The sequence below is a fragment of the Lampetra planeri genome, chromosome 39, assembly GCF_965212315.1.
Source record: "Lampetra planeri chromosome 39, kcLamPlan1.2.h2, whole genome shotgun sequence".
In the NCBI taxonomy this organism is placed as follows: domain Eukaryota; kingdom Metazoa; phylum Chordata; class Hyperoartia; order Petromyzontiformes; family Petromyzontidae; genus Lampetra; species Lampetra planeri.
Window position 1 is genome coordinate 9,213,883 of NC_136145.1, and position 24,270 is coordinate 9,238,152.

The window sequence follows — 24,270 nt, forward strand, 5'->3', positions numbered from 1 at the left end:
TTCACAGGTGCTTACTAACAGCACTTGCCCCAAAAGTCTATTGAAGGTTATAAAGGAGACATTTGTCTTTGGGCTCTCCAGCACCGAGCCATCGATCAGTCACGTGGCGGCTGTCGTACCTCTTTGAGGCCTTCGTAGCGAGGGGAACGCTCGCCAACCGATCGGCCGCCCCATCCTCCTCTCTCCTCCTCAGGGCTGCACTCTGCCCGCCCCCCCACCCCCCCCAGACTCCTTCTCAGTCCCCACTCCGCCCTCCTCCATCACCCGCCCTCCACCGACCATCGCTCTTCTTCTGCCCACATCGTTCCATCGCCGCGGCCGGCCCTTGTCACCAGCCGCAATGCCTCCCCAAACTCCCGCTTCCCACCCTCCCTCCGCCTCCCCCCTCCGCCTCAGTAGAGCAGCTGCTGCATGCGCTTGAGCTTGCGCTTGTTGGTGGGCAGCGGCTTCTCGTAGAGGCCGCTGCGGAGGAGGTGCTCCTTGCTGTGGTGCACGCGGGCGCCGTGCTCCAGCTGGAACGAGCAGAGGCCCCGCAGCGGTCGTAGCAGCGTCTGCACGCAAGCCCACGGGAAGCGGTTCAGGATAAGGGTTTGCACGTATGGCGAGTTGCACCGATGGGAACTTCAACGTCTAATGTGAAGCAGATGGGATTGGTACAGGTGGGGCGTAGGGAAGGGTTGGGGACCTATGAGCCACGATATCATTTGATAAGGTCCCATGGCCACATGATCGTTATGAGGCCACAATGGTCACTTACTCTCCAGGAGAAGGAACGACCCAGAGGAGCAAGCAGGAACCACAGACGAAGGGGAAAGGCAGCTAATTAGTGATCCAGAGCCAAATCCCTACGCAAGCTCTGCTGTTCTCTATATATTAGGTGTCATTGTCCAATGAATGAGCTTTCATACGTTGGAGGAAAACGAAGCATTCAGAAGAAAACCCACGTGTGCAAGTGGACAACGCCGTATCCCACACAGACGGAACAGGCGCAGTTCACATTCTTCTGTACCACTTTGTCGTGGCGAGCCAGGATATGCCACCTCCTCGATGCTCAAGAGAAGCGAATTTCACGACATCTGCGCGTGATCCAGCAAAACTCGCTGCCTCCACAGTGCTGGATTACGGGCCACGTGCGGCAACCCCTGCCGCCGGGCTGCATCTTAGCAAGCATCGTAGTCGCACTAATCGGGCACCCGAGGGAAATATTTTTGACCTGGTAAAACTGTTTAAAATTTGAGCAGGATTCCACAGGTGCACACTGTAGGACCACAAGGCTCACACTAAGCTCAGTCACCTGTAAAGGTGAGCAATCGTGATGCATTTATTTATTTATTAGATAACACTAAGTTTATACTTTATTATTCTATTTTTAGCATTAACAGAGGGAGAAAATACAGGCTCTATGAAAGGGGCCCTAGGCGGGTATCGAACCCAGGCCCTCTGCTGCTGTCAGACACAAGTGTTACCACTGCGTCACTCCAATTACAGTTTGGATTTTCGAGTTTTATCTGACCCTAAGACCACAGAAGGTGGCCGGACTAAAATCCTAAATGATAAAGAAGACGTAATTGCCAAAACGATAGCGTGGGAGAAAAGGCCACGAAGGGCCTTCGGAGTCGGGCTTCCCGAGTGAACGTGCGCCAACGTGGAATGAAGCTGCAAAGTCTCCGAGTCTACACGCGCGAAGCAGAAGCCGCTCCATCACGTGCGGCTGTAGGCGGATGTTGGGGGGGGGGGGGGTTGGGGGGGCGGGAAGGGCTCCGTGGAGCGCGCCGCTCGCGTTTGCTCCGCCGTGGGTCCTCGTCAAAGGGAGGTTTGATGTAGATTTGGCGGCGTGGCGGACAAACGTTCAAATGGTTAATGTCCCAGTTAAGCTCGGTTGCTCGCGTCCCTCCGCAGTCTAACAAACGGACGGCCGAGACGCGCGACAAACACGGGTCACAAATCGAACACGAGTTTAAATTGGGTGTGGGCGGTTTGCAAGGCATGTCGACAGGTAGGTGTGCGCGTACTGCTCTCTGTGCGTGTCATGCGGAGGGGTGATTTGACCGTACTTCACCATGCTGGCTCAGCGCGTGTTGGTGATGGAGGGGGAGCAGACGCAGGGAGCGTAGAAGTATAGTACGAAAATGTATTCTACCGCACTGACTTGTCCACCACATAGCCCTGCAGCTTATAACATGTAATAAACCTTAAGCTAAATAAACAGAAAAGTTTAACAATGGATATTCAAAATACCCACAGTGATACGAAGTTCAAAATCCTTTATTTTCAAAGACTATAAAGAGCACTTATATTCATAATGTCGAAGGCACATCATAGCTTATGGAAGCTGAGCCGAGACATTTTTTTAATGTGTTACACACTATACATGAAGTGGATTTGAATTACATTTTTGGACATGATACGGGAATGTTGAAGCGTTCCAAATTACACGGTTTTGTCTGCAGTGTGGGGAATGTTCACCCAGTAACTGTAGGGAAGTTTTTTCGTTTTTTCTGAGGGCCTTGGAAAAAAATGTCATGACCAGCGTAAAGTTTAATCTTTTAACAAAACGGGGGGGCGGGAAGTGGGAGTAACTGACTAGAAATAGGGATCGCAATGGTGGCACGGAATCATCTCTTGTCGAAAATTAAGTGTTAGGCTGAACGTAAAACCCATGTCTGAAGAGTTTTAGAGCTGCGGTTCGTATTGATTGACAGAGCACATCAGCATAATAAGAATAATTAGCACGGTTGGATACATCCGGTGCGTAATAAGTTCAATGTACATATTCAACGGTGGGAAGCAGAAGAGAAACACCGTAGTTTAATAAAAGCTTGGGTGGATAAAGAGAGCCCAGCTTTGTTATTGCCACTCGCCGTGTCTCCTCCTGCTCCTCCCTGGCATGGGGTTATCATCACTAGGAGAAGAACACTCAAAGAGGCTGGCGATGGAACCGCGTCACACGTGTCAACGGAGCTGTCACACGGCGGGGCCCTCGCTGCCGTGGAGCGTTCGCCGCTCGTTGCAGAGGTTCACGGTTCGAATCGAGCGGCCGCCCCTGATTAATAATGCGGTGTAACATCTGTAATTATTATAAACACATTTTTATTTTTACCAGGTAAGGCCCACTGAGCAATATAGGTATTTTTCAGAAGTGGCCTAGCTACAAATGATTGCTCAACGAAGTGGCTCATCATGTGGAAATTTATAGCAGCCAAATACTCTAAACGCATGTTGATTCTAAATGTGGAGGGAAACAATGGAGGAACCAGAGAAAAATCCACACGACCACGGGGAGAACATGCAAACTTCAAATATAGAGGCGTCAGGGTCAGGATCGAACCCACGACCTCCTGTACGCCAGGCGAGATAGTTAACATCTCGCTACCGCAGTGCCCCAGTTATGGTCCTTATGCACCGTCTACTTCACAGCGGACATTAAAAGATTCCCTGACATCATTCAAAAAGAGAGGGCCATTGTGTGCCGATGTCGGGATAAACATTTTACCAATTATAAAATTGCACTGCTAGTAACCAAATTGGAGATATAAAAAAGCAACGCTCGCCCATTATTGTCAGATTAATGCCCCAGGTTATGCTTGCAGATGAGACCAATCTGATCTCTTGAGTTCTCATTTAACTATATAAACTTGAACTTTTGTTCCATTGTTACAAGGTCCTTCAACTATATTATGCAGCTGGCCACACAATAGAGCGAGTGTGTGTTGGCGGGCCATGTGACGTCTTTAGTCATGTGTACAGACGTTACGAGGTCACATGACGGCGTGACGTTACAACGCCTGTACATGAGACCGCTAGACTGTGGTACCTCTTGTCTGCGGGTCTCTCATCTCTATTTGTCGTTAAACTCAAAAATAAATTAGCACACATATCTGTTCCTCCACATACAAGAGAGAGTATTCTTTAAGACACATCTCATCAGCCAAGGGGCCTTGTGGGAGTGCGTAATTTGTGCAGTTATGGTACAACATAGGCACACTCAGGACAGGTGCGACAATTAGTATCTCATCACTCGATGCCAATCAGCAGTTGTGTTGAACCAATGCTGCTTAAATTATGCACTCCCAGAAGGCCGTGTTTTATGTGGAAGGAAAAATGTGAAGGAGGCGAACTTGCCCCTTTATTTATTTTGTTACTTATATTCAGGATTTCATCTCAATAATCTGTATCTCTTTATGTCCCTGCGAGGCACATCTATTGAAGAACCCTGCTATAGAAAAACACCAACTTAACTTCCAAATCGAACGAGGTGGAACAGCACAGCACAAATAAGGTGGAATGAACAAACGGGACATGACAAAGTAAAGAGTCAATTCTTGTATAGAATCGTGAAACCGAATCGTGACAATTTAGAAAATCGCACGGGGAACAAATCACCACAAGTCGAGTGGGCGCCATGGTGGCGAGATGTTAACCACCTCGCCTGGTATGCAGCAGGTCGTGGGTTCAATCCCGATCCTGACACCTGTATATTTGGAGTTTACACGTTCTCCCCGTAGTCGTGTGGATTTTTCTCCGGGTCGTCCGGTTTGTCCCTCCACATTTAGAATCAACATGCATTCAGAGTATTTGGCTGCTATGAATTTTGACGCAATAAGTTACTTCGTTGACCTATCATTTGTAGCCAGGTCGCTTCTGAAAACGAGCTATAAAGCTCAGTGGGCCTTAACTGGTTAAATAAAAAAAAATGCATAGTTTAGTTTATAGAGTGCTTTGGGTGGTGGTGCGGGAGGGAGGGGCTGTCGAAGAGTGAGCGGGGGGGGGGGCTTTAGAGAGAAGCCAAGGGGGTCATTAAGATGATCAAGAGAGACCTTCTGGGTGAAGCGAAGGAAGCCCTTTGGCTGAGCCAGGGGAAGCCTTTGTACTGAGCAGGGGGCCCTCGGGGCTCTTAGGTTGGGGGGGGGGGCACAGTGAGGACTGTCTGAGGTCCAAACCAGGTTCAATTAAACAACCAAAAACAGGCAAAGGAAAGAGGAAGTGAAACGACTGCACCAGATTGAGCTCCCCCCCCCTGATTTGCACTAATAAGGGATCAGTCACTTAGCCACACTGACTGGGGGGGGGAGGCAAGTGCCTGTTAGCGAGTGCCTATTAAGACCGGCACACGGCACACCTGTGCGACGATCGTGTCACAAGCAAGACATCTATCTGGATACCTCTGTCTCCCCACTGCCGGTATTGACAAACACAAGCACTCGTTTCAAAGGCTGAGTGAACCTAAGAATGCCCAGACTCGGTACAGATTCCATTTATCATGGCTAAGAATCGAATCCAGGTCACTGAGAATCTTGAACCACTATGCCACCGCTCACCACACATTAGACTAATACAAAGACTCCTCGCATAGCCTTAACAGACTGTTAGGGCAAGCGCTGTTATCGTGCACCTATGAAGGCTGGAACGGCACATGAAAGGGTGGGTAGTCAGCAGCACGCCCGGTCGCTTTTGTCTCCCCTGGTACTGATTTGTACACATCACACTAGGTACTAATTTATGACTAAGTCGATCTAGGAGAAGCCCAGGACTCATACTCAAGTCACCAAGTTCACAGCGCAGCACACTAACATATGCATACAAACAAATATAAATATCCCCAGTGTTGCCTTAGCAGACCTTTGGGGAAAGTGCTGTTTGCCAGCACCTGTGAAGGCCGGAAAGGCACACGAGGAGGTGGTTGGCCAGTAACATGCCCGGCCAATTTTATCTCCCCAGTGGCGATGTTTATACACCACACCAGGTACACATTTCAGGCTGAGTCGACCTAACATAAGCATACGCACACGCACACACAGGAACACACAATCTGAAGGATCTACTTAATAGGCGTGGTGCTTGCCTGCTCGTTATCCAGCCCGTGTTACGGATTTGGCGTTGCCTCTCCTGTCACGTTTTCAAATAATACCATTCGTTCCTGCAGCGCGCACTTCGACATAAAGGTAATTTGGTCCGGCTTCACGCCACGGTCCAGAACTTTTCAATTTCGGTCTGTTTTGCTTGTTTTGTTTGGCGTCCACTCGACGTTAATTGAGCGCCCGTGTCGGGAGGCGAAAAAGGAGGGCGTCGCTGAATTCCATAGCGGGAGCGGAACGGGCCGTCGTCACGGGCGCCAACGCCGTCCCATTAGGGCAATTAGCGGGATCAATGGCTGATGACCGTAACAAACGGTGGGTGCCAAGCCGGCATCCTAGCAGCTCCATTTTGCCAGCATTGATGTTTCTGGCCCGCGCAATTTTTCCTCCCACGAATGATTAATTAGCTAAAAAACATTTTTGGGGGGGGGGGGGGGGGATCAATAAGACGAGCGGGAGGGGGTGGTGTAGGACCCACTCCTGCTGCGCAAGGCCAGTATAGGGCCGCGGTTCGACGACTTGGAGTTTTTTGAGAATTGATAAGTTGACTTATGCAATGGCTAAGCGGGTGGGTGGTGTAGCAAATGTTATGCCCAAGACTGGGCAGGGAAAGTGGCTTGGCAGCTCCACGCTTCGCCACTCACTCACTCGCCAGTTAACCAACTCTGAACTAGTTAACATGCGGCGTGTCTTATATACTCAACTCACTGGCTTAATGGGTAAGTGAAAGGAGAAGCTGTGCAGTTTACACTGGAAGAAAGCCTGTTGGGTTGAAGGTTCAAACTTGATTTCCTTCAAGAGATTAAATAAAATACCTCAAGATTGCCTTTTGTGTGTGTGTGTTGGAATTGCTTTGCCTTGGGGGGACTGGCCCCGGGGGTAGCCGTCTCAGGGACCGGAATTACAAACCGCTGGGTCACGTGTTGTGGTTTTGCGAGTCGGGGGGTAACAAGTCGAGGTCGACGGTCGAAGCCACGCACCTCGTGGATGCTGGGGTCACGCTCGAGGGCGGCGAGGGCGAAGGCGGCACACTCCAGCGTCGAGAGGCACGAACCGCGGGGCTGGGAGCGGATCACGTACTGGCTGTCCCTGCTCTCCCGCAACTCCACCTGCCACGGCAGCAACGCGGTCACCACCAAGTCACCATTACCGATGCGCCATGACTATTGACACCAAATATCCCCCCTGCTCCCCCCACCCCCCCCTACAGCCCTAATAGACTGTTGGGGCAAGTGCTGTCAGCAAGCAGCGCCTATGAAAGCCGACACGGCACATGAGGGGGTGGGGGGTGGCCAGCACCACGCCCGGCCACGTTTGTCTCCCCAGTGGCAATGTTTACACACTGCACCAGGTACTCATATGAGGCTGAGTCGATCTTGGGGAGTCCTTTGACCGGTTCAGACAATCGTCACTGGTGTTGGCCGTGAGCGGGAATCGAACTCCTATCGCCGGGTTCGTAGAGCAACGTGCTAACCACAATGCTACCGCTACACACCCAACAACACCACCACTGTCACCATCACCACTGATATATAATCTTTAACAGTCACCATTACACATTCCACAAGGAGTGACTAATCCTATATCTGCATTTTCCATCAATATGCTTCATTCCGCTGTTGATATGTAAACTCCTTTGTCAAGGCGCTCTCCTCCCCCGACCCAGCTTAAATATATACTGCCAAGCTTGGCGGTGTTCATTGGGACGCTGTCTTTCCGACAGCTCTGTTTCTTCATCTGAGGACGGCTGCTTGTGTTGTGGCCGAAACGTCGTGAGAATTTTTATATTATTATGTTTTATTTTTATCATTTTATTATTTCCCTTCTACGTGACTTTACCGAAAAAACCAAGAAGATGAATCCCTGCAGTCACGAAAGCTTTAAATTTAAATTTAGACACCATTACTCCATTATCACCACCACCATCAAAACTATGGTCACTATCATCACTGTAATACAATCACCACGAGTCACCATCAATGACCGACCATCACTGTCAATACCACTTTGATCACAACCATTACCACAGCGACACAATCGCCACCACGTCCACTGCCAACCAATGACTGACACTACCAACACCCTCACCACCACAGCAATATGATGACCAGTGGTCACCATAACCAATACACTGTCACCAGTACCAACACTGTCAAAGCCACCACCATTTATTCTCTACCAGTTCCCCAGAAAATGTCATCCACTTCCCCAGATTTTATTGAGAAAATACTGCACAATTTCCTCTCTCTCTTCGTTTTTTCATTGTTTGTTTTTGAAGCAGGAATAAAAATAAATAAAAGCAGCTGCAAATGTCATCATTTGCAGACGACTTGGAGAGAAGTGAGTGACACCTCTTTATATCCCTATTTCATGCTCGTGACAGTTTCGATGTATTATAGATAACCACCCAGATCAACAAATAAAACAAAGACCCTCCCCATAGCCCTTAACACTGTTGGGGCAAGGGCTGTTAGTAAGCACCTTATTAAGCAGCAGCAGCAGCAGGGCACCCCAGGGGTGGTATGACCAGCAACACACCCGGCCACTTTTTTAAAAATCCCCAGTACTGATGTTTACACAGTACCACGGGTATTCATTTAAGGCTGAGTTGACCTTGGGAAGGCCCAAGACAATGTAGGTCAGGGACTTCCATGGAGAATATTGCGTGATGTGTGAATCGCAATATTCATTGTAACGTGTCTCACTTTTGTAATAAATTCTCCTACCAATCCTCATATTGCCCATTGCTATCATGATACTCATCAGGATGGTGCTGCATTGGTAACAGTGAGAAGGAGTTCAATTCCTGATTCTGGAACCTTTCTGTGTGGAGGTGTACGTTCTCTCCCCCTGTTCTGTGTGGGTTTCATGTAAGCTCTCCAGTGTCCTCCCAAAGCTAAATACATCAAATGCAAATGATGTTGGCGAAACATCCCAATGCAACAGGATCCTCCAGAAAAAAGTGTGTTCAGACTCAAGTGTGGTTTTCCTGGACAAATTCGTTTCGATTATCATTATTAATCACACAGACACTAGCAGAGTCTTCTATCGCTTTCTCCTCCAGCCAGTGCTTGAGCTTCATATGTTAGCAGTTGCACATTTAGCGCAAGCAAATGGAGCCCGTCCACTCGTGCACATCGCCAGCGGCGCAGCGTCGTAAGCAAGGGCCCTAGTGCAGGCAACACACGGGATGGACCTGTCCGACTTCCGCTCTTTTCGGCAGCCTGTCGCCTGGATCCCTCCAGAACGTAGGCCCCAGTGCAGTTGCAGCGCCTGCACACTCGTGACGGCTAAGCCGCTGGACATCGCTGAGCGCACTTCCCAACCGCGCCCGCCGCACTGTCACACATCTATCTTCCTATTTTACCTTTCATGCCGTCTCGAGGCGTGCTGTTTGACAGATTTGCACTCCCTCGCTTATATATTTATTTCCCCCCCCCCCAGAAGGCGTTTGTTTGATGGATCCCACATCCCCGTTGTTTGTGTTTTTGTAACCTTGTATTCAACGAAAACATTTAATAACGTATTTCTTAGAAAAGCAAGATAAACACGGCATAGGATGTAACAATCATAATTTCTGTCTAGCCCCATTGATGGTTACAAGACTTGTGGCTCACTCTTCTAAGGGCATGCTCTTCACAACAACAATCACGTTTGGTTTATTTATATATATTTTTCCCTCTTAGAGTTTTTGTTCTCTTTTTGCACGTTTGCCTTTTACTGGAAATTCAATAACTTAGTCTGCCTTTAATAGAAACTCCCCCGCCTGTTCTATGGGAGATGCCAGCCTTCTCCTACCCAGCACGCCCTAGGGGGTCAGAGAGCCACCATCTCCTGGGCCAGGTAGTGTGTAATGCTTCTCCACACTACTTGGGCACTTCGAAGGGGGAGGGGGGGTTCCCATTCGTGTCTAATCATGTCCAGCATGTGTTGAACAAGTGAGAGTTCTGGCCAAGACGGGTCCGGCGGCTCGGTAAACCGCGGAGGGCTTCGCTTCCTTCTCCTTGTCTGCTGCCTCCTCTTGCGTTGAAACTGGAGGGACTGCCTCCATTTCAGCCACCACCACTCTGCGTCTAATTCTTCTGACATCTCCCCAGAGGAAATACCTCCACAGCCAATTCACCGCCCTCGTCACAACTATCTGCTGCTCATGAGAAGCATCCCCCCCTCCCCGCCCCTCTGGGTGTACTTGGTGCATTTATGGCAGGGCTAAGTTCCTCCACCGAGTGCTACCCTCCCTCAGCCTGTTTATTCCTCGCAGGAGTTTCCCTTTTCTCGGTTCCTGGGCCCTGTTTACCCACTGGTGGAGGGCTGGGCACTGTCCTGAAGCGTCTCGGCTGTCTGCAGCCTATCCCTGGCCCCATCCAGAATGAAGCTCAAATTCTTCATTGCCCAGATGTGGGAAATGAAAAATTACCAGATCTTGGTGATGAAAAAAAATGTCTTAAAAGAAATTGTCCCTCTGAGGACTACTTCAGCAGCTTAATTACAAGCGGTGATTGTCGCCTTAATTACTATGAACGTCCTTATTGAACTATTTTGGGCATTATAGCATTTAAAAACAATTTGAGTGCAGAAGCACTCAAAAACACCGGGAGCCTAGCCCAGAAAACGAAAACACTAAATAGAAATGGAAGAGCAGGAGGGGTCAAGTGCGTGATGTGCGACCGCCGTATTATCAGCATGGCCAGGACCCTCCTGAAACAGAGTCTTGGGACTCAGTGTGGCTTTGCGAGGTGAACGATTGGAATAATAAAAGGCTGATGGAAATGGCAGCATTTGCAGAAGACCTGCACAAGTGAGTGACGCCATTTCATATGCATTTTTCATCCAAGTGACAGTTTCTATTTATTATAAATAACCTATTTATATAAATGTACATATAAATTGCGTGTCTTTCTTACCCCAGTCCATGATGCCTCCTAGCGCATCGTGGCACAATGCAATATCGACAGTAATTATTCTTTATTATAATGATTACATTTGTTTATCCAGAAAAAAAATCTCAATGCTACGTTTTTTCAGTAGGGGTGGGGGGGGTGATATTGCTACGAGTAGTTTCAAGGTAAATTGTCAGCACAGGGATATTTGGCCAGGACCAGTCACACATTGCATGCTTTGTTTTAGCTATGGGAGGAAACTAGAGAGCCCAGAGGAAAGCCATGCACAACAAGGGGAGCTTACAAACGCAGATAGGCACCCGGGTCACGAATCAAAAACACATTCCTGCGGAGGGAGCTGGTAGGAACGTTGGCTTGCTCGGTCAATGGCCAGGGTCAACGGCGGCGTAGTGTATTCCGCAAATATGCCCGACTGTGAGGGCGGCCACAAGCCGGCATTAATAGGTTAAACGTTGAGTTTTATAAGGGCACCACGGGGTGACCAGCCCCTCCCCACCCAGCCCCACCCCTCCCACCCCCTCCCCACCCAGCCCCACCCCTCCCACCCCCTCCCCACCCAGCCCCACCCCTCCCATTTTTGGATGCACGACGGACGGATGGACACAATAATCCCCTGTGGGCTGGTGTAACCAGGAGGTTCCTACCAGTATCAGGCGCTCCTGACTGTGACACACGAGTGTTACCACAGCACATGCCACCTTGCCACCCAGTAATGTTATCAAGGATGGGTCAATTCATTATTTGCATGCTCTGCCCCAAAATGTGGCTTCAGGCTGCTAGACCACTGCTAATGGTGTAACCGGACCTTAAATGTGCACGTAAATTACTCGAGCGTGAACTTAATTGACAACATCCTCGCAGCACCATTATCGGACACGCCGAGGATGGATGGATGGATGCCGAGCGTATTTATATGTAAAACGATAAGAAAAAAAATAAAACAGCGGTGGTTGTGAAGGGATTGGAAAACCATTGCCGCGGTGCGGACAGCCATCAGAATAAATTTCTGTTAGATAGAGAATGCCGTCGTCGGGCCACGGATGTAATGGAACGGCTGGAGAATATCGAGCAGAATTAAGGAGCTCCCTTTGAGCGGCGGCAGGCTGCTGGGATGGGCCGAATTTACCGGCGCGTCTCGTCGGTGACTCTTAAGCATCCTAGCGAATTTAAAGAGACGCGGATGCCGATCGGCTGTCGCAGAAGGAGCTGACAAGCCATGCTTTTGGGCACGATAGCCCCCCCCCCACCTTTCCCCTCGCACCTCCCCTTGTCACGGTGCACCATCGCAGCACACGCGTGTGTATGGGGCCTTCTCTGTGAAAAGGGACGTCTCTGTTTTCCATGAGCGATCCTTCACGCGTCACTTGAAAAAGAAAAATGAATGCAGCAACGGCGGCGTGCGTTATCAACGCCATGCCCAAAACAACGTGCTAAATTATCCGTTGAATTTGGAGGTGAGAATTTTAAAAAAAATTAATTTAAAATGTATCCTTTCCAAGAATGCTTAAAAGTCACCAAAATTATTAGCACTGCCTAATCATAGAAAAAAATGTCGTAATAGGTTAGTTTCTTACCGAAGCCCTTCATCTGACTCTGAAATCTCACTTTACACAGCGGCACCCTAATTTGTTTTTAAATTGACAAATGAACAGTTCTGAATTGATATATGAATGATTTCCCCCACTCTCCCATGATATGTTGGCTTATGATATATTTCTTTATTATAAGGCAGTGTTCATGATGAAAATTGTGCTTTTTTTCTCTACTGCCAACTCGGTCCGTGGAATCTCAAAAAATGTAACGAGGTAGAAAATGAATGCATACACGTGGATTATGTACCTCCTTCCACGCGCATTTTGTACTGGGAAGTATTTAACTATGTAATTATGAATACCGCTGATGGAAGGTAGAACTTAATAGCATATTTGACAATAGTAAAATTTTTGCACTGGTTTATGCCTCCATGTTTCAGGAAAAAATCAACTTTCCTGGTTTTCTGAAGGGCAACTCCCTACCAGCAACGCAACTCTATACTAAAGTTTATTGCGGATCAATGTTAAGAACGTTCTCATTACCCCAATGTGACAGACGAACGGATGGACAGATGGACGGACAACACAGGATGCTTTCATTCGTAATTGGAAAGCATTAAAGACATTAATTTAAATTAACCATCACGAACCCAAGCCAGAAAATTAAGAATTTGAAGCTGAGCCGCCCACACAGCATTGCTACCGTTTTGCCCAGAGCCAGTCTTGTGTAAAATTGAACCTTCCTGTTGCCGCAATTGCTGTCGCCGCCGCTGCGTATTGGCGAGATGTAGCGAGGCGGCGGAGAGCGCTGTTGGAGAAACGCTGCGGATGACAGGCTCGCAAATTGCGCTCCACTGCTCTGCATTCAGCCTCAACGTTTTGTTGTGGCTCGCCATATTTTGACCGTTTCCTTTTTTGGCCAACTTTTACCACTGCAGTGAAGAATCACTTTCATTCCTGCGGGCTCCGCACTGCTCCGTGGCGAGTGCTTTTTTGCACGTAGCTCCAAGGATAGACAAGGCATCATGAGAAATGCAACCCAAGCATTTAGAATGTTTTATTGAGTTACCCTATATTATAAATATCAACGTATTATGGAACTTTGATCACAACATTTGGTTTTGCTGCCAATGTATATCCCCTTATTAATCCACTGATGAACAAAGCCTTCACAACAATGTTGTTATTCGTTGGGGTTGCTTATCCATACGTTACCACAATGGTCGGTGTGGACCAATGAAGGGTGGAAGGGGACAGGACCAGTTCAGATATCACTCACCACTGATGTTAGCCATAGGCGAAAATCGACTTGGGTTGTCGGATGCAGTGCGCCAACCAATGCACCACTGCTCCCCCAAGCATTGCAATAATGAGCTCCTATAGCACCTCGTCCAAGTTATAATTTATACAGCGGTAAAATAATCTTAAACTCTTTGGCTTAACATTACTCTTCTTGTGTTGCCTTGGACGAAATTAAAATTTTCGTTTCTTCAAAATTCTGTACCCCTTGTGTATTACACTACTGTTGATACCCAGTACCCATATGTCTGCCTTGCGAAATGCAACACAATCATATCAGTGGAGCTCTCAAGCAGCTTGAATAAAAAGATAACAATAGCTGAAGATGTTGATGATGTTGCTAGCGATGATGCTAGAAATTACGATGATGACAGTCACAATGAAGCCAGAAAAAAATCAGAACTTAAAAAGACAACCAGCGCAAATTTCACAGCTCACAATTAACCCCTGGACCCACGAACATGCAAACCGCAGGAGTTTGGCCCTTGATTAATTACAGGGGCACGCCAGTGACCGAGGAGACATCGCCGCTCGCACTGCCTACCTCTTCCCTGAAAGACAGCCCAGACAGCAGCCGCACAGGCGCGCGAGCGCACATGCAGGCACGGTCGCACAAGAGACACACGGCCAAAGCCATGTGACATTTAATAGACGTGAACGTACACACACGCGCAGTGCGTGCGAGGGTTTGACAATAAAAATGAAGACAGCTCAGCATCAAACAGCTATGATAGGGAATGCCCTCTGAAAAGAGTCATAAATTACTAATATAAATAATATTACAATTTTACAAACATCAAGCGTGTTTTTTTTGTGCTCTCCCTTTCTCTCTCCCTCTCTCCTGTCCTCTCGCTTCCAACTTTCACGTGAACTTCTGTCCCACCCTAACCTTTAACGTCTTCGCCGCCGAAGCGAATGCACCGAGCCCAACGTCTGCGCACAATTAATTTATGAGCTGGCACGGCACGATGGTGTCGGCAAGGCCACCGTCATCGTGATAATTAATCTGCGCCACGTGCCCCGCATTTGTAAAAAAACGGGCGATGCGGTGAATGTGGCCGCACCACGCGCTTGCTTGCGCGTCCGCTTTGGAGGCAGGGCTGGTGGATCACGCAGAGATCCCGTCTGCGAGCGAGACAATTCAACCTGTAGGGAGATTAAGTGAGCTGCAGGAGGCAGCGCAGCAAGGAGCTCGATGGCCACCACTGCGGACTGTTGAGCGCTATTATGCTCGCGTGTATGTGTGCATGTTAAACTTCTGTCGCACCGTATGTAGCCAGCCGTGCTCATCGGAGGTGTGGGGGAAGGAAAATCGAGGTGCGCGGAAGGAAAAAAAAACAACCAGCATGTGCAGTATGTTCACTGGGAACGCTGGTTTTGTACCACAAGCGAAAACACCCGAAAGGGAAATGGACAAATATTACAAGTAGAACCCTCCTAGAAATGTGTCTTGATACCGAGCCGAGGGGAGTGGAGGCTTAGTGGTTAGCGAACTGTGCTCTGGACCCGGTGACCTGAATTAAATTCCCAGACTCGTGATATCTGAACAGGTTGTTATGCCTCACGTCTTCATCAAACCAAAATTACCAGCATAGTTGAGTCTGAGGTCAAACAACCTGCAAATTAATCTGAGAAGGCTTGGAGAGGCCTTCATCCCAGCAGGGTCCTGCCAAAGGGCTGTACACTCGAATTCTTATCATTAAGTGGAGATTTTCTAGAAAAGCAACGCAACGCTTTCCCTACAAAATCACAAGACCTTTATGCATTTCACCAAAACCACATTTTGCTCAGTACAACAAAAGCTCTGATTAATTTTCTCTGCGTGCGAAGGGCTCTTCTCGTTCGAATGGGCTCTTTAATAGGTGTGCAGACACAGGTGCGCACGGACGTACAGTGAACTTTGGGTGCCTCACCGTTCTCGAAATGTCGCGCCTGCAATTTATTTCTTTCAAACCTCGTACATTGCACCCAGACGATGAGCTAATTCCCATTGGGAGAGGGGGAAATGTAATTTTGAGAAGAAAAAAAAATACGTGCGCATGTTTGCACAAGGTAACAAACAGCCGATCGTAATACATGAAAATAAATGACCAACGAAATGTCATGATTGAATTGACCCGCTCGCTGCTCCATGTCCTAGCCCAAGCATCGATTGGGCTGTGCTATAACACGCAAACAACTGCCGATTTATGCCCAAATAAATTGCGTGAGGTTTTTTTTCCACCACCTCTTTCATCGTTGCCGCCACCACCGTCTTTGTCGTCGCTATTTGGAATTGATTTTTTGGGTTTAGCCCGAGATTTTGATTTGATCAAATTTGTGTCGCTAAGAACCCTCCACCACCCGACACAGCCATCATTAAATTGTCGCCTGTGCGTACGTTTAACACCGTGCCAATTACTATTGTTTCAGCTCACCTGCAAAGTTGAATAACAATTCTCATCACAGAATACTGCAAGTCCTCGCTTAAAGCGTGTTCATACGACGTGTTATAATACGGTGGAACATTTTTCGCCCAACGCAGATTAAGCCCGTTGTTATAACGCCGTTTCTGAGCGGTAGACGACAGACTACTTTGTTGAGCTGCGAGGCTGCGTGGTGTGATACAATACACGGAATAACAGAGTACATGGCACACGCTCATCTAAGTGCTTTGTCCCACCAAGGGATGACTGCAGGCTGATTTTACAGTGCAAATGTGATTCCGTGCAGAAATTAAAGCTCAACGCGGTTTTTGCTTGACGTGTCACTTTTTCAGGAACGCATCCACGATGTTAAATGAGGGATTCCTGTTTAGCAATGTTAACCAAGGTGGGATCATGATTAATTGTAATGGTCTAATTGCTATATTTGGTCTTTGAAAATGGCTCGCTAAGCGATCGCTCATTAAACAATCGTCGTTCTCCCATAGACTCCTCCCATGTGAAAAGCCGAGTTAGGTTTCAGCCCCAAAATGTTCCACTCTTGATCAACCTTTTTAACATGAGAAGTACAAATTAATATATAATTTAAAAGTACAGTAATAAAACATCAAATGTAACACCGCACACGAAGAACCACAGCGCAAAATACCCCGTAGAGCCTATGATATAACCACCTCTCTATCCACTCCGTCACACAGCCCTCTCACGCTCTCTCTCTCGTCTCTCATACATGGACACAAACCTCCCCCCTCTGAAGACAAAGATCCCCCATATAGCCTTAATAGACTGTCGGGCCAAGCCCTGTTAGCGAGCACCTATGAAGGGTGGTACGGCACACGAGGGGTGGGTGGCCAGCAACACGCCTGGCCGCCTTTGTCTCCCGAGTGGCGATGTTTACACATCGCACCAGGTATTCCCTTGAGGCCAATTCGTCCTAGGAGAGACCCAGAACCGGTTCAGAGAATCGTCACTGGGATTGTTGTAGTTTAACGATGGAAAGTAGGGTTATAAAGCGAGCTACAGTAGCCTGAATAAAGTGTCTTAGCTAGCCAGGTGATGGACAAATTTGACAGCATACATTTGCACATGCAGTCATAAAAATGATTGTTTGGTGGAGCATTGGCACACAGTGCTATAACCTGAGTGACCTGCGTTTGATTCCAGCGATGACAAGTCTTTTCACTGGTCTTGTCGCCCCCCCCCACCCCCCCTTTGCTTCCTTCATCAACCTGCAACGATTACCAGAATTATGAAGTATGGTCAAACAACCCCCACGTCTGATACAGTGCGGGGGAGGCCGTCGTCCAACAATGGATTGGCAAGGGCTGCACGTTTTAATAAACAATGCCGATGTCAATTATTTACACAGGAAAGCATCACTGAATCTCAATATTCTTTGTCAGCAGGGTCCGGCATTGAAATGAGTGGCCAATTCCATTTTAAATGACTTTTTTGCAAGAGGAAAAAAATGAGAGTAATTCGGAAATGAAATCCACGCACACCAAGAGACAACACTGAACAGCCCCCTTGCAGACGAAGTTAACGAACCCGCTTTCTGTACTGCTGCCTCCTGGACATCTTGCAGCTAGGTGGGTGTGAGAAAGAGAAAATAAACCTAGAGAAATTACCGCTGCTTCCACAGTGTGAGCCACCGTCCCCATATAAAATGGACAGAGGACTTTAACCCTTTCCAGTGTGCCGACAACGTACGGGTACGTCGCCAGTATTTTCTTTCGATTCTGATTCAGAATAAACAAGAAAATTAAATAACTATCTTGGTAACGAGGCTCCCACAAGACCATGCAGAAAGGTACGTGGCACAGTTTGGTGCCGGCTCTCGCAGAGTGCGGCGGTGGTGTCGCTACAATTCTCTGCAGCGAATGCAATGTCTTTAAAAACAATAGCACTATGCCTCTCTAAAAAGAATTAACCGCTTGCGCGTTCTGGGATTCAGCGGTAAGCGGCACCCACCCTGCAACTTGCAGACGTCTCGGAATGCGAAAGGGTTAATAATTGACACGTGTGTCTACATGCCCCAAGATGAGGAGGAGGTTTTGGATGTCAACTTTGTGAAGGGAACAAAAGCCGTAAAGTGTACTAAAAAAAAGTAGCAAGAAGAGATCCATGATCAAAACGACACCCACACACAGGGGGAGAAGCACATTCATCAGGGAACAAACGCAAATCAGAGACCTCGTATTGAATGTTAAGAAAAGTAGGTTGGCTTCAACGGTGGCCAAAGCATAGAATGTGCCGGAGAGGATGATAACCGCGGGGATGGAATGATGAGTTCACTTCATGTGCAGCAGTGAGAAAGACTGTGGCATAGGTGCTGTGATGAATGGCAAATAGCATAGGAAGACCTTCATCAAGCAGTGGCTAGACAATGTCTGATGATTACACCGAGGAATATTATAATCAGAGGAATGGCTTAACACACAGACAAGCATTCAAAGAAAGGACGAGCATCACTGCTTTACTAACGAGAAAATGACGAAGAGAATTTCCATTATTGCTGCGCTTTACAATCTAGCCACAGCTTTCAAGCACGAAATTTAGGCCAAGCTGCGGTACAAAATATCCTGCCTCTAATGAATGAAGCTGTACAGTCTTTAATGCCCACTTACTGATACAATGTGTTTTCACATATAGCCATATAGTGCTGTGGCAGAAGGCAGAACCAATAATTGCAACACTCCAGGGTCTATCAAATTCTTTGCACAAATGCGTAGCCCCATTGAGAGACATGTCCTTACCTTATGAATGTGAATTTTCAAACAAAGGCCTTGGACTACCAATGGAATTGAATCCTGCCCAGAACTATATATTGTTATTCTACATGGACAGTCATGTTGTGAAGCCACTGTGGAATGAGGCCCTCTCCTCACACCTTACAGGTCATGTGGGATATTTGACCATACTTCACCATGCTGGTCAGTGCATTTTTCGCAGCAGCCTATGACTATGACAAACGATGTTTACGCGCGATGGTCATCAGTACAACCACCATCTAGGCTTAACCCACCTTAGCTTTTGACATCTGATAAAATCGGGCACATTCAGGGTGACTAAATCACCGCCATACATATTTTTTTTATGTTGACAAAAAATTGCATGCGACTTGAAATAACCACTGGGGTGCACTTTTCCAGCAAAGATGAGCGGCAAGAAAATTAAAAATATATATCGCCCTGCAAATCCAAGAACCCCCAAGAGAAGCGACACACGGACGAGTACGAAGCCAAGGAGACGGAGCTAGCGTACAGGAGCAGCGGTTGTCGGTGCCACTTCAGCTGGGTTTACCCGCCGCGGAATGTGCAGGAGGCGGTTGCGCTCAAACATGTCCTTGGCCTGTCGCCAGGTGCCGTCGATGAGCACCAGCGTGAAGAGGGGAACAGCGCCGTTCACCGAGGAGGGGGTCGGGACGCGGGAGGCATCTGCCAAGGGGGTCGGATCGACGGCACCGCAGGGAGCGAACGCGTCTGCCCGTCCAGGCTTGGCGGCGGCGGGAGAGTCATCTCCTGCGCCGAGGAGGATGGCGCTACTCTCACGGGCAGCACTAGCGCAGGTGGAGGAGGAGGCGCCGACAAGGTCGTAGAGGTCGACAGCACCGGGCCCGGGGTACAGCACCAGCGTGTTGGGGCTACGACACACCTGTGCCAGCTCAGGGAATCTTGGGAGGAAGAGAGAGACAAAGAGGTTCTGCGTTTACATTATATTTGGGCTCTCTTCTTTAGTCTTCTTTAGCCCTCTGCCCCATGGCAGCTCTATAGCTCAAACTCCCTCCGTCTTGCCCGACATTGAGATTCCTTCTTCAATACACTGAACAGTCACCCCCCAACCCCGCCTTCAAATCGTCAAGCAGCACCTTTCTTCTTCTGCCTCTTGGCCTCTGTTCCAACATCCTTCCTTCCAGCACTTCCTTCATCAAGCTTTTACCTCTGAGAAAAAACCCAATTAACACCTTTTGCCTTCTATGCATTATATTACCTTCTACACAAGCGAATTCCCAGAAAGCTCAAGGGAATAAGTGATAGTGTGACACAGCACTGAGCCACATAGTTCAGTATCTGAGGTTTGAATCTAGGATTCAGCCATCAGTGTCTAAACCGGACTCTCAAGCATAACGAGCTGATGGTCTCAGCCAAGTAAGCAATGACTGCACAACAAAACACATTGTATCAGATACATTTTCAGAGTAATTTTCATTATTCCAGCACATATAATCAAAAAGGTTCAGTTTGCTGATGTGCGGTGCCCCGAGTAGGAAGATATGTACTTAAGCCACTTTAGCAGCAGTTAAGTAACGTCATTTTCCTGGAATGTTCTTCGTCCATTGCTCGCTGAGATATTACCCGGAATAATTTTCTCATGACAACATGCCGCTGGCACAATTGAAATACAACTGGGAGACAACAAACACTTACATTTTCTAATTAAAAGCCTTCAGTTGAATTAATCTTAATAAAATACTGATGTCTAGCGAGTACCTAATAGAGGCGGCAAGACAAACGATGGCGGAAATGTGGCTGGGACCATGCATGCCCATCTGCTTTTGTCTCCCACACGTGGGTAATTGTGACCAGACCGTTGCAACTGGTGGACAGACCCCCCCCCTAGCGAGTACACAGAGTACGCAGCCGAGCTTACGCAAAACACCACTGCCAATTAAACATCATGGTCACTCTGTCAAGCGCTGGGGTGGAAATATCGCACCTCCCATCACCACATAAAAAGTGAGTGGCTTGGGAAGCACAAGGTAAAAAAATGTAAACCTCCCCCACCCCACCCGACGACCCCAATCATCCTCTCCTGGGTCAAACAGGCACCCCAAACTTTACCGAAAGAACCAAGAAGAGGCACCCCAAACATCCAAAAAAGGGTGCCATGTTGGTGGGATGTTAACTACCTTGCCCGGGATACAGGAGGTTGTGGGTTTGATCCTGACCTGACGCCTGCTGAATATTTGGAGTTTGCATATTCTTCCAGTGGTCGTGTGGATTTTCCTCCGGGTCCTCCGGTTTTTCCCTCCACATTTAGAATCAACATCATGCGTTTAAGAGTATTTTGCCACTTCGTTGAGCTTATCATTTGTGATAGAACAGGTCGATTTTTTAAAAAGAGCTATATAGTAGCTCAGTGAGCCTTACCTGGAAAAATAAAAGTTTAGTTTTAGTTTAAATTAAGCCATCGGCGCTAGTGACACGGAACGCGCTGAATGAGCGTGTCACACCCCTCGCTGCAATATTTCGTATTTGTCTGCACCTCTGTCTGGCTTTCTGTTTACTCCTTTATTGCTTTTTTTCTATTTGAGGCTTTCACTATTGTCTATATTTTTTTCCTGGTGGCACACTGCTTAATGTTATTGTCCGTTTTATGAGTATTTATTACGTGTGTCGGAGGGGGCGGGGGGGGGGGTGTGGAAGTTTCGCCATTCATAATCTTTCCCACGATGGTTTATGGCCGAGAGTTTGTTGCGGAGGGAAACAAATGTGCTGTGCACCAATGGTCTGTCACCAGGCTATATATTTATACACGCTATATAAAGATTTACAGACTCATTTAGAAATCTGGCTATGAAGTTTTTATTTCTAGTTTAAATCACCAATTACATTTTGACCGTCTTATTAGGGAGTTCCATGTCCTAAGGCTAAGACATTTTCCTCCTATAACTCCTTCGGGCAATAATAAAGCCTTGAACCATCCCATCAGGGAACGGACCCAGATATACTTCTGGAGTTCATTCAATAGAGCTCCTGCAGCTATCACTACACAGCACACCTTCATGTGATGCAAATCGATTCTCCGTATGCCAGTCATCTAATTTATATATAATAATTTGAATCCCAGCGCTGGTCGAGATTAAAATGCAGCCCTTGCAAATTCCGTGCTCAATCCAATGCTTGGCAAAACAGCCTCCGCTAGAGGGAGCTTTGCTCCTTGAGGGTATTTTGGTCTACTCTTCCACGCCGGCTAGACGGGTTGGAAGAGGTTGGCAGTCCCCATGCTTTAACCCACCACACGCGACGTGACCATCGGCTATCTGTGGCATACACCCACTTAGAAACTGCTGGGTAGACAGAGGCCAGGTTAATGTAAGAAACTTGCATCATTGTTTCAGCTGTCGCACCAAGAAATCAAATCAGAATATTTATATTGGATGAATCCGATGATCTATAAAGCTCTTTTTCACAGATGTTCAGTAGGGGCGGGTAAGAACATGACAACAACAATGCAAAAACACGATAGTAGTGCAAAGTACAAGAAAGATAAACAAATCACCCAAACACATACATAGAAGACTAAACCATCCCCATCCTACCAGGCAAAGCCCACTGAGGTATGAACTTCTTTTTTAGAAGCAACCTGGCCAAACTATAGCTCAACAAAGTGGCTTATCATTTGGACATTTATCGTAGCAAAATAATGTGAATAATCTCAATGCATGTTTCTAAATGTGGAGGAAAATAATCGGAGGAACCGGAAAAAAAATCCACGTGACCACGGGGAGAACTTGCGACCCCTGTATTGCAAGTCCAGTGTGCTGATGAGTAGCCATGGCAGCATCACTTCCCAGCTTTGGACTGCACAAAGTTGAATGAAAATATTTGAATTTAGTTTTCTGGTCTTTTTGGTGCAGTCATTGCTGTCCAGCTTAAGACCATGAATGGTAGCGCAATTAATAATGGAGGGAGACTGGAACATGGACTTGAACCAACTTGACCAATTTGAACTCTACGAATACGACAATCGATGGTCAGCAGTTCAGATTCACGATGGCGTGGCAACCAAAGCAGGGAACACAGCCAAGAGGAGGTGCACCGAGCCAATGGCGCCATGAGATATGCTCGTGCGCAGGAGCTAGACGCAGTGTTGCATCGCATTACCGTACGAGATGGCGATGGATTTGGGAGGCCTTGATCCAGCAGTGGAGAGACCATGGCTGATGACGATGATGATAATGAGACAGACAAGCAAATCTAGGGTTCATACAAAGGAGTGGCTCCAACTCGGCCATTTTGATTCCACTCAAGAAAAGACATCTGGAACGAGGCTCCAACCAGGACCCCGGCGCTGCTAACCCACAAACTCAGACACGGCCATTGTGAGCCTCCTCACCGGTCCTCGGGGAAGCGGCGGCCAACCAGCACGGTGCAGGCGTGCGCGGAGAGGCAGGCCGCCAACAGCGGCACTGTGCGCAGAACGCGACTTTCCTGGGTACACACACACGCACACACACACACGCGCACACACGCGCACACACACGCGCGCACACACATGCACGCACGCGCACACACGCGCACACACGCGCACACATGCGCACACACACGCAAGCACAAAGAACCCCCAGATAGACTTTAACAGACTGTTGGGGCAAGTGCTGTTAGCGAACGGTACGGCACGCATACGCACAACAATACCTTAATCAGTGGGAGCGGTATCATGATCAACATCATCACTGTCATATGTGCTTGTAATCAGTCACCATTGCCATCACCATAACAATAATTGCCATCATTATCATGATTATAACCAAGTCACCAGTCTTCATCACTGCCAGCATCAGCATCATCAATGTAATAATCATCAGCATCAACATCATAACCATAACCGTCATTGGCATTGTCATTGTTGATATCCCCAGACACCAATGCCATCATCACCTCTGATTCTAAATAAAATACTACTTGGTGTGGTCTGGGACTGATTTTCTACCTTGCCCAAAATTGATTTTGGTGTTGAAAAATCGGCAGGAATTCACGTACTTATTCCATTTGTATCGATTTATTAATATTTACATTTAGTAACTTGTTTTGCATTCCTATACTTTGCACTCCTATCGGTTTTTGTGGCAAATGCTAAGTTGGGCAAACAGGACGAATGATCAGCACGAGACTAAAAGAACATCAGAGAATATTAAATACTCCCAAATACAACTGTCAGCAGTAGCAGAACACGCGTGCCAACAAGGACACTCAATTGATTTTGATGTTGAAGTTCTGTGCAAAACTAGCTACTACTGGCCAAGACTAATTAGAGAATCTATAGAAATTTAAAGAAATAAAAATAATTTGAACCGTTCGGATAGCAACCGACTTAGTGCTGCGTGGAAGCGAATCATCAAATAATACATTTGTAGATTTGAAGTTTTCGTGACTGCAGGGATCCATACTCTTTGATTCTTTCAGTAAAGTCACGAAGGTATAATTGATTTTATTTTATACCTACGTGACTTTACCGAAAAAACCAAAGAGTATGG

The 24,270-nt window shown here is 47.5% G+C and overlaps 1 protein-coding gene across 1 annotated transcript in view; it reads right to left on the reverse strand.

Moving 5' to 3' along the window:
• Positions 1-296: 296 nt before the first annotated feature.
• The window catches only part of DTWD2 (DTW motif tRNA-uridine aminocarboxypropyltransferase 2), a 54,416-nt gene continuing 30,442 nt past the window's right edge, over positions 297-24,270 (reverse strand). Inside the window, exons 3-6 of the mRNA XM_078612776.1 lie at positions 23,130-23,224; positions 19,314-19,683; positions 6,836-6,964; positions 297-551 (exon numbers count right to left, since the gene is read on the reverse strand). Coding sequence (XP_078468902.1) covers positions 393-551; positions 6,836-6,964; positions 19,314-19,683; positions 23,130-23,224 — 753 coding nt within the window. The 3' untranslated portion in view covers positions 297-392. The remainder of the gene's footprint in view (positions 552-6,835; positions 6,965-19,313; positions 19,684-23,129; positions 23,225-24,270) is intronic.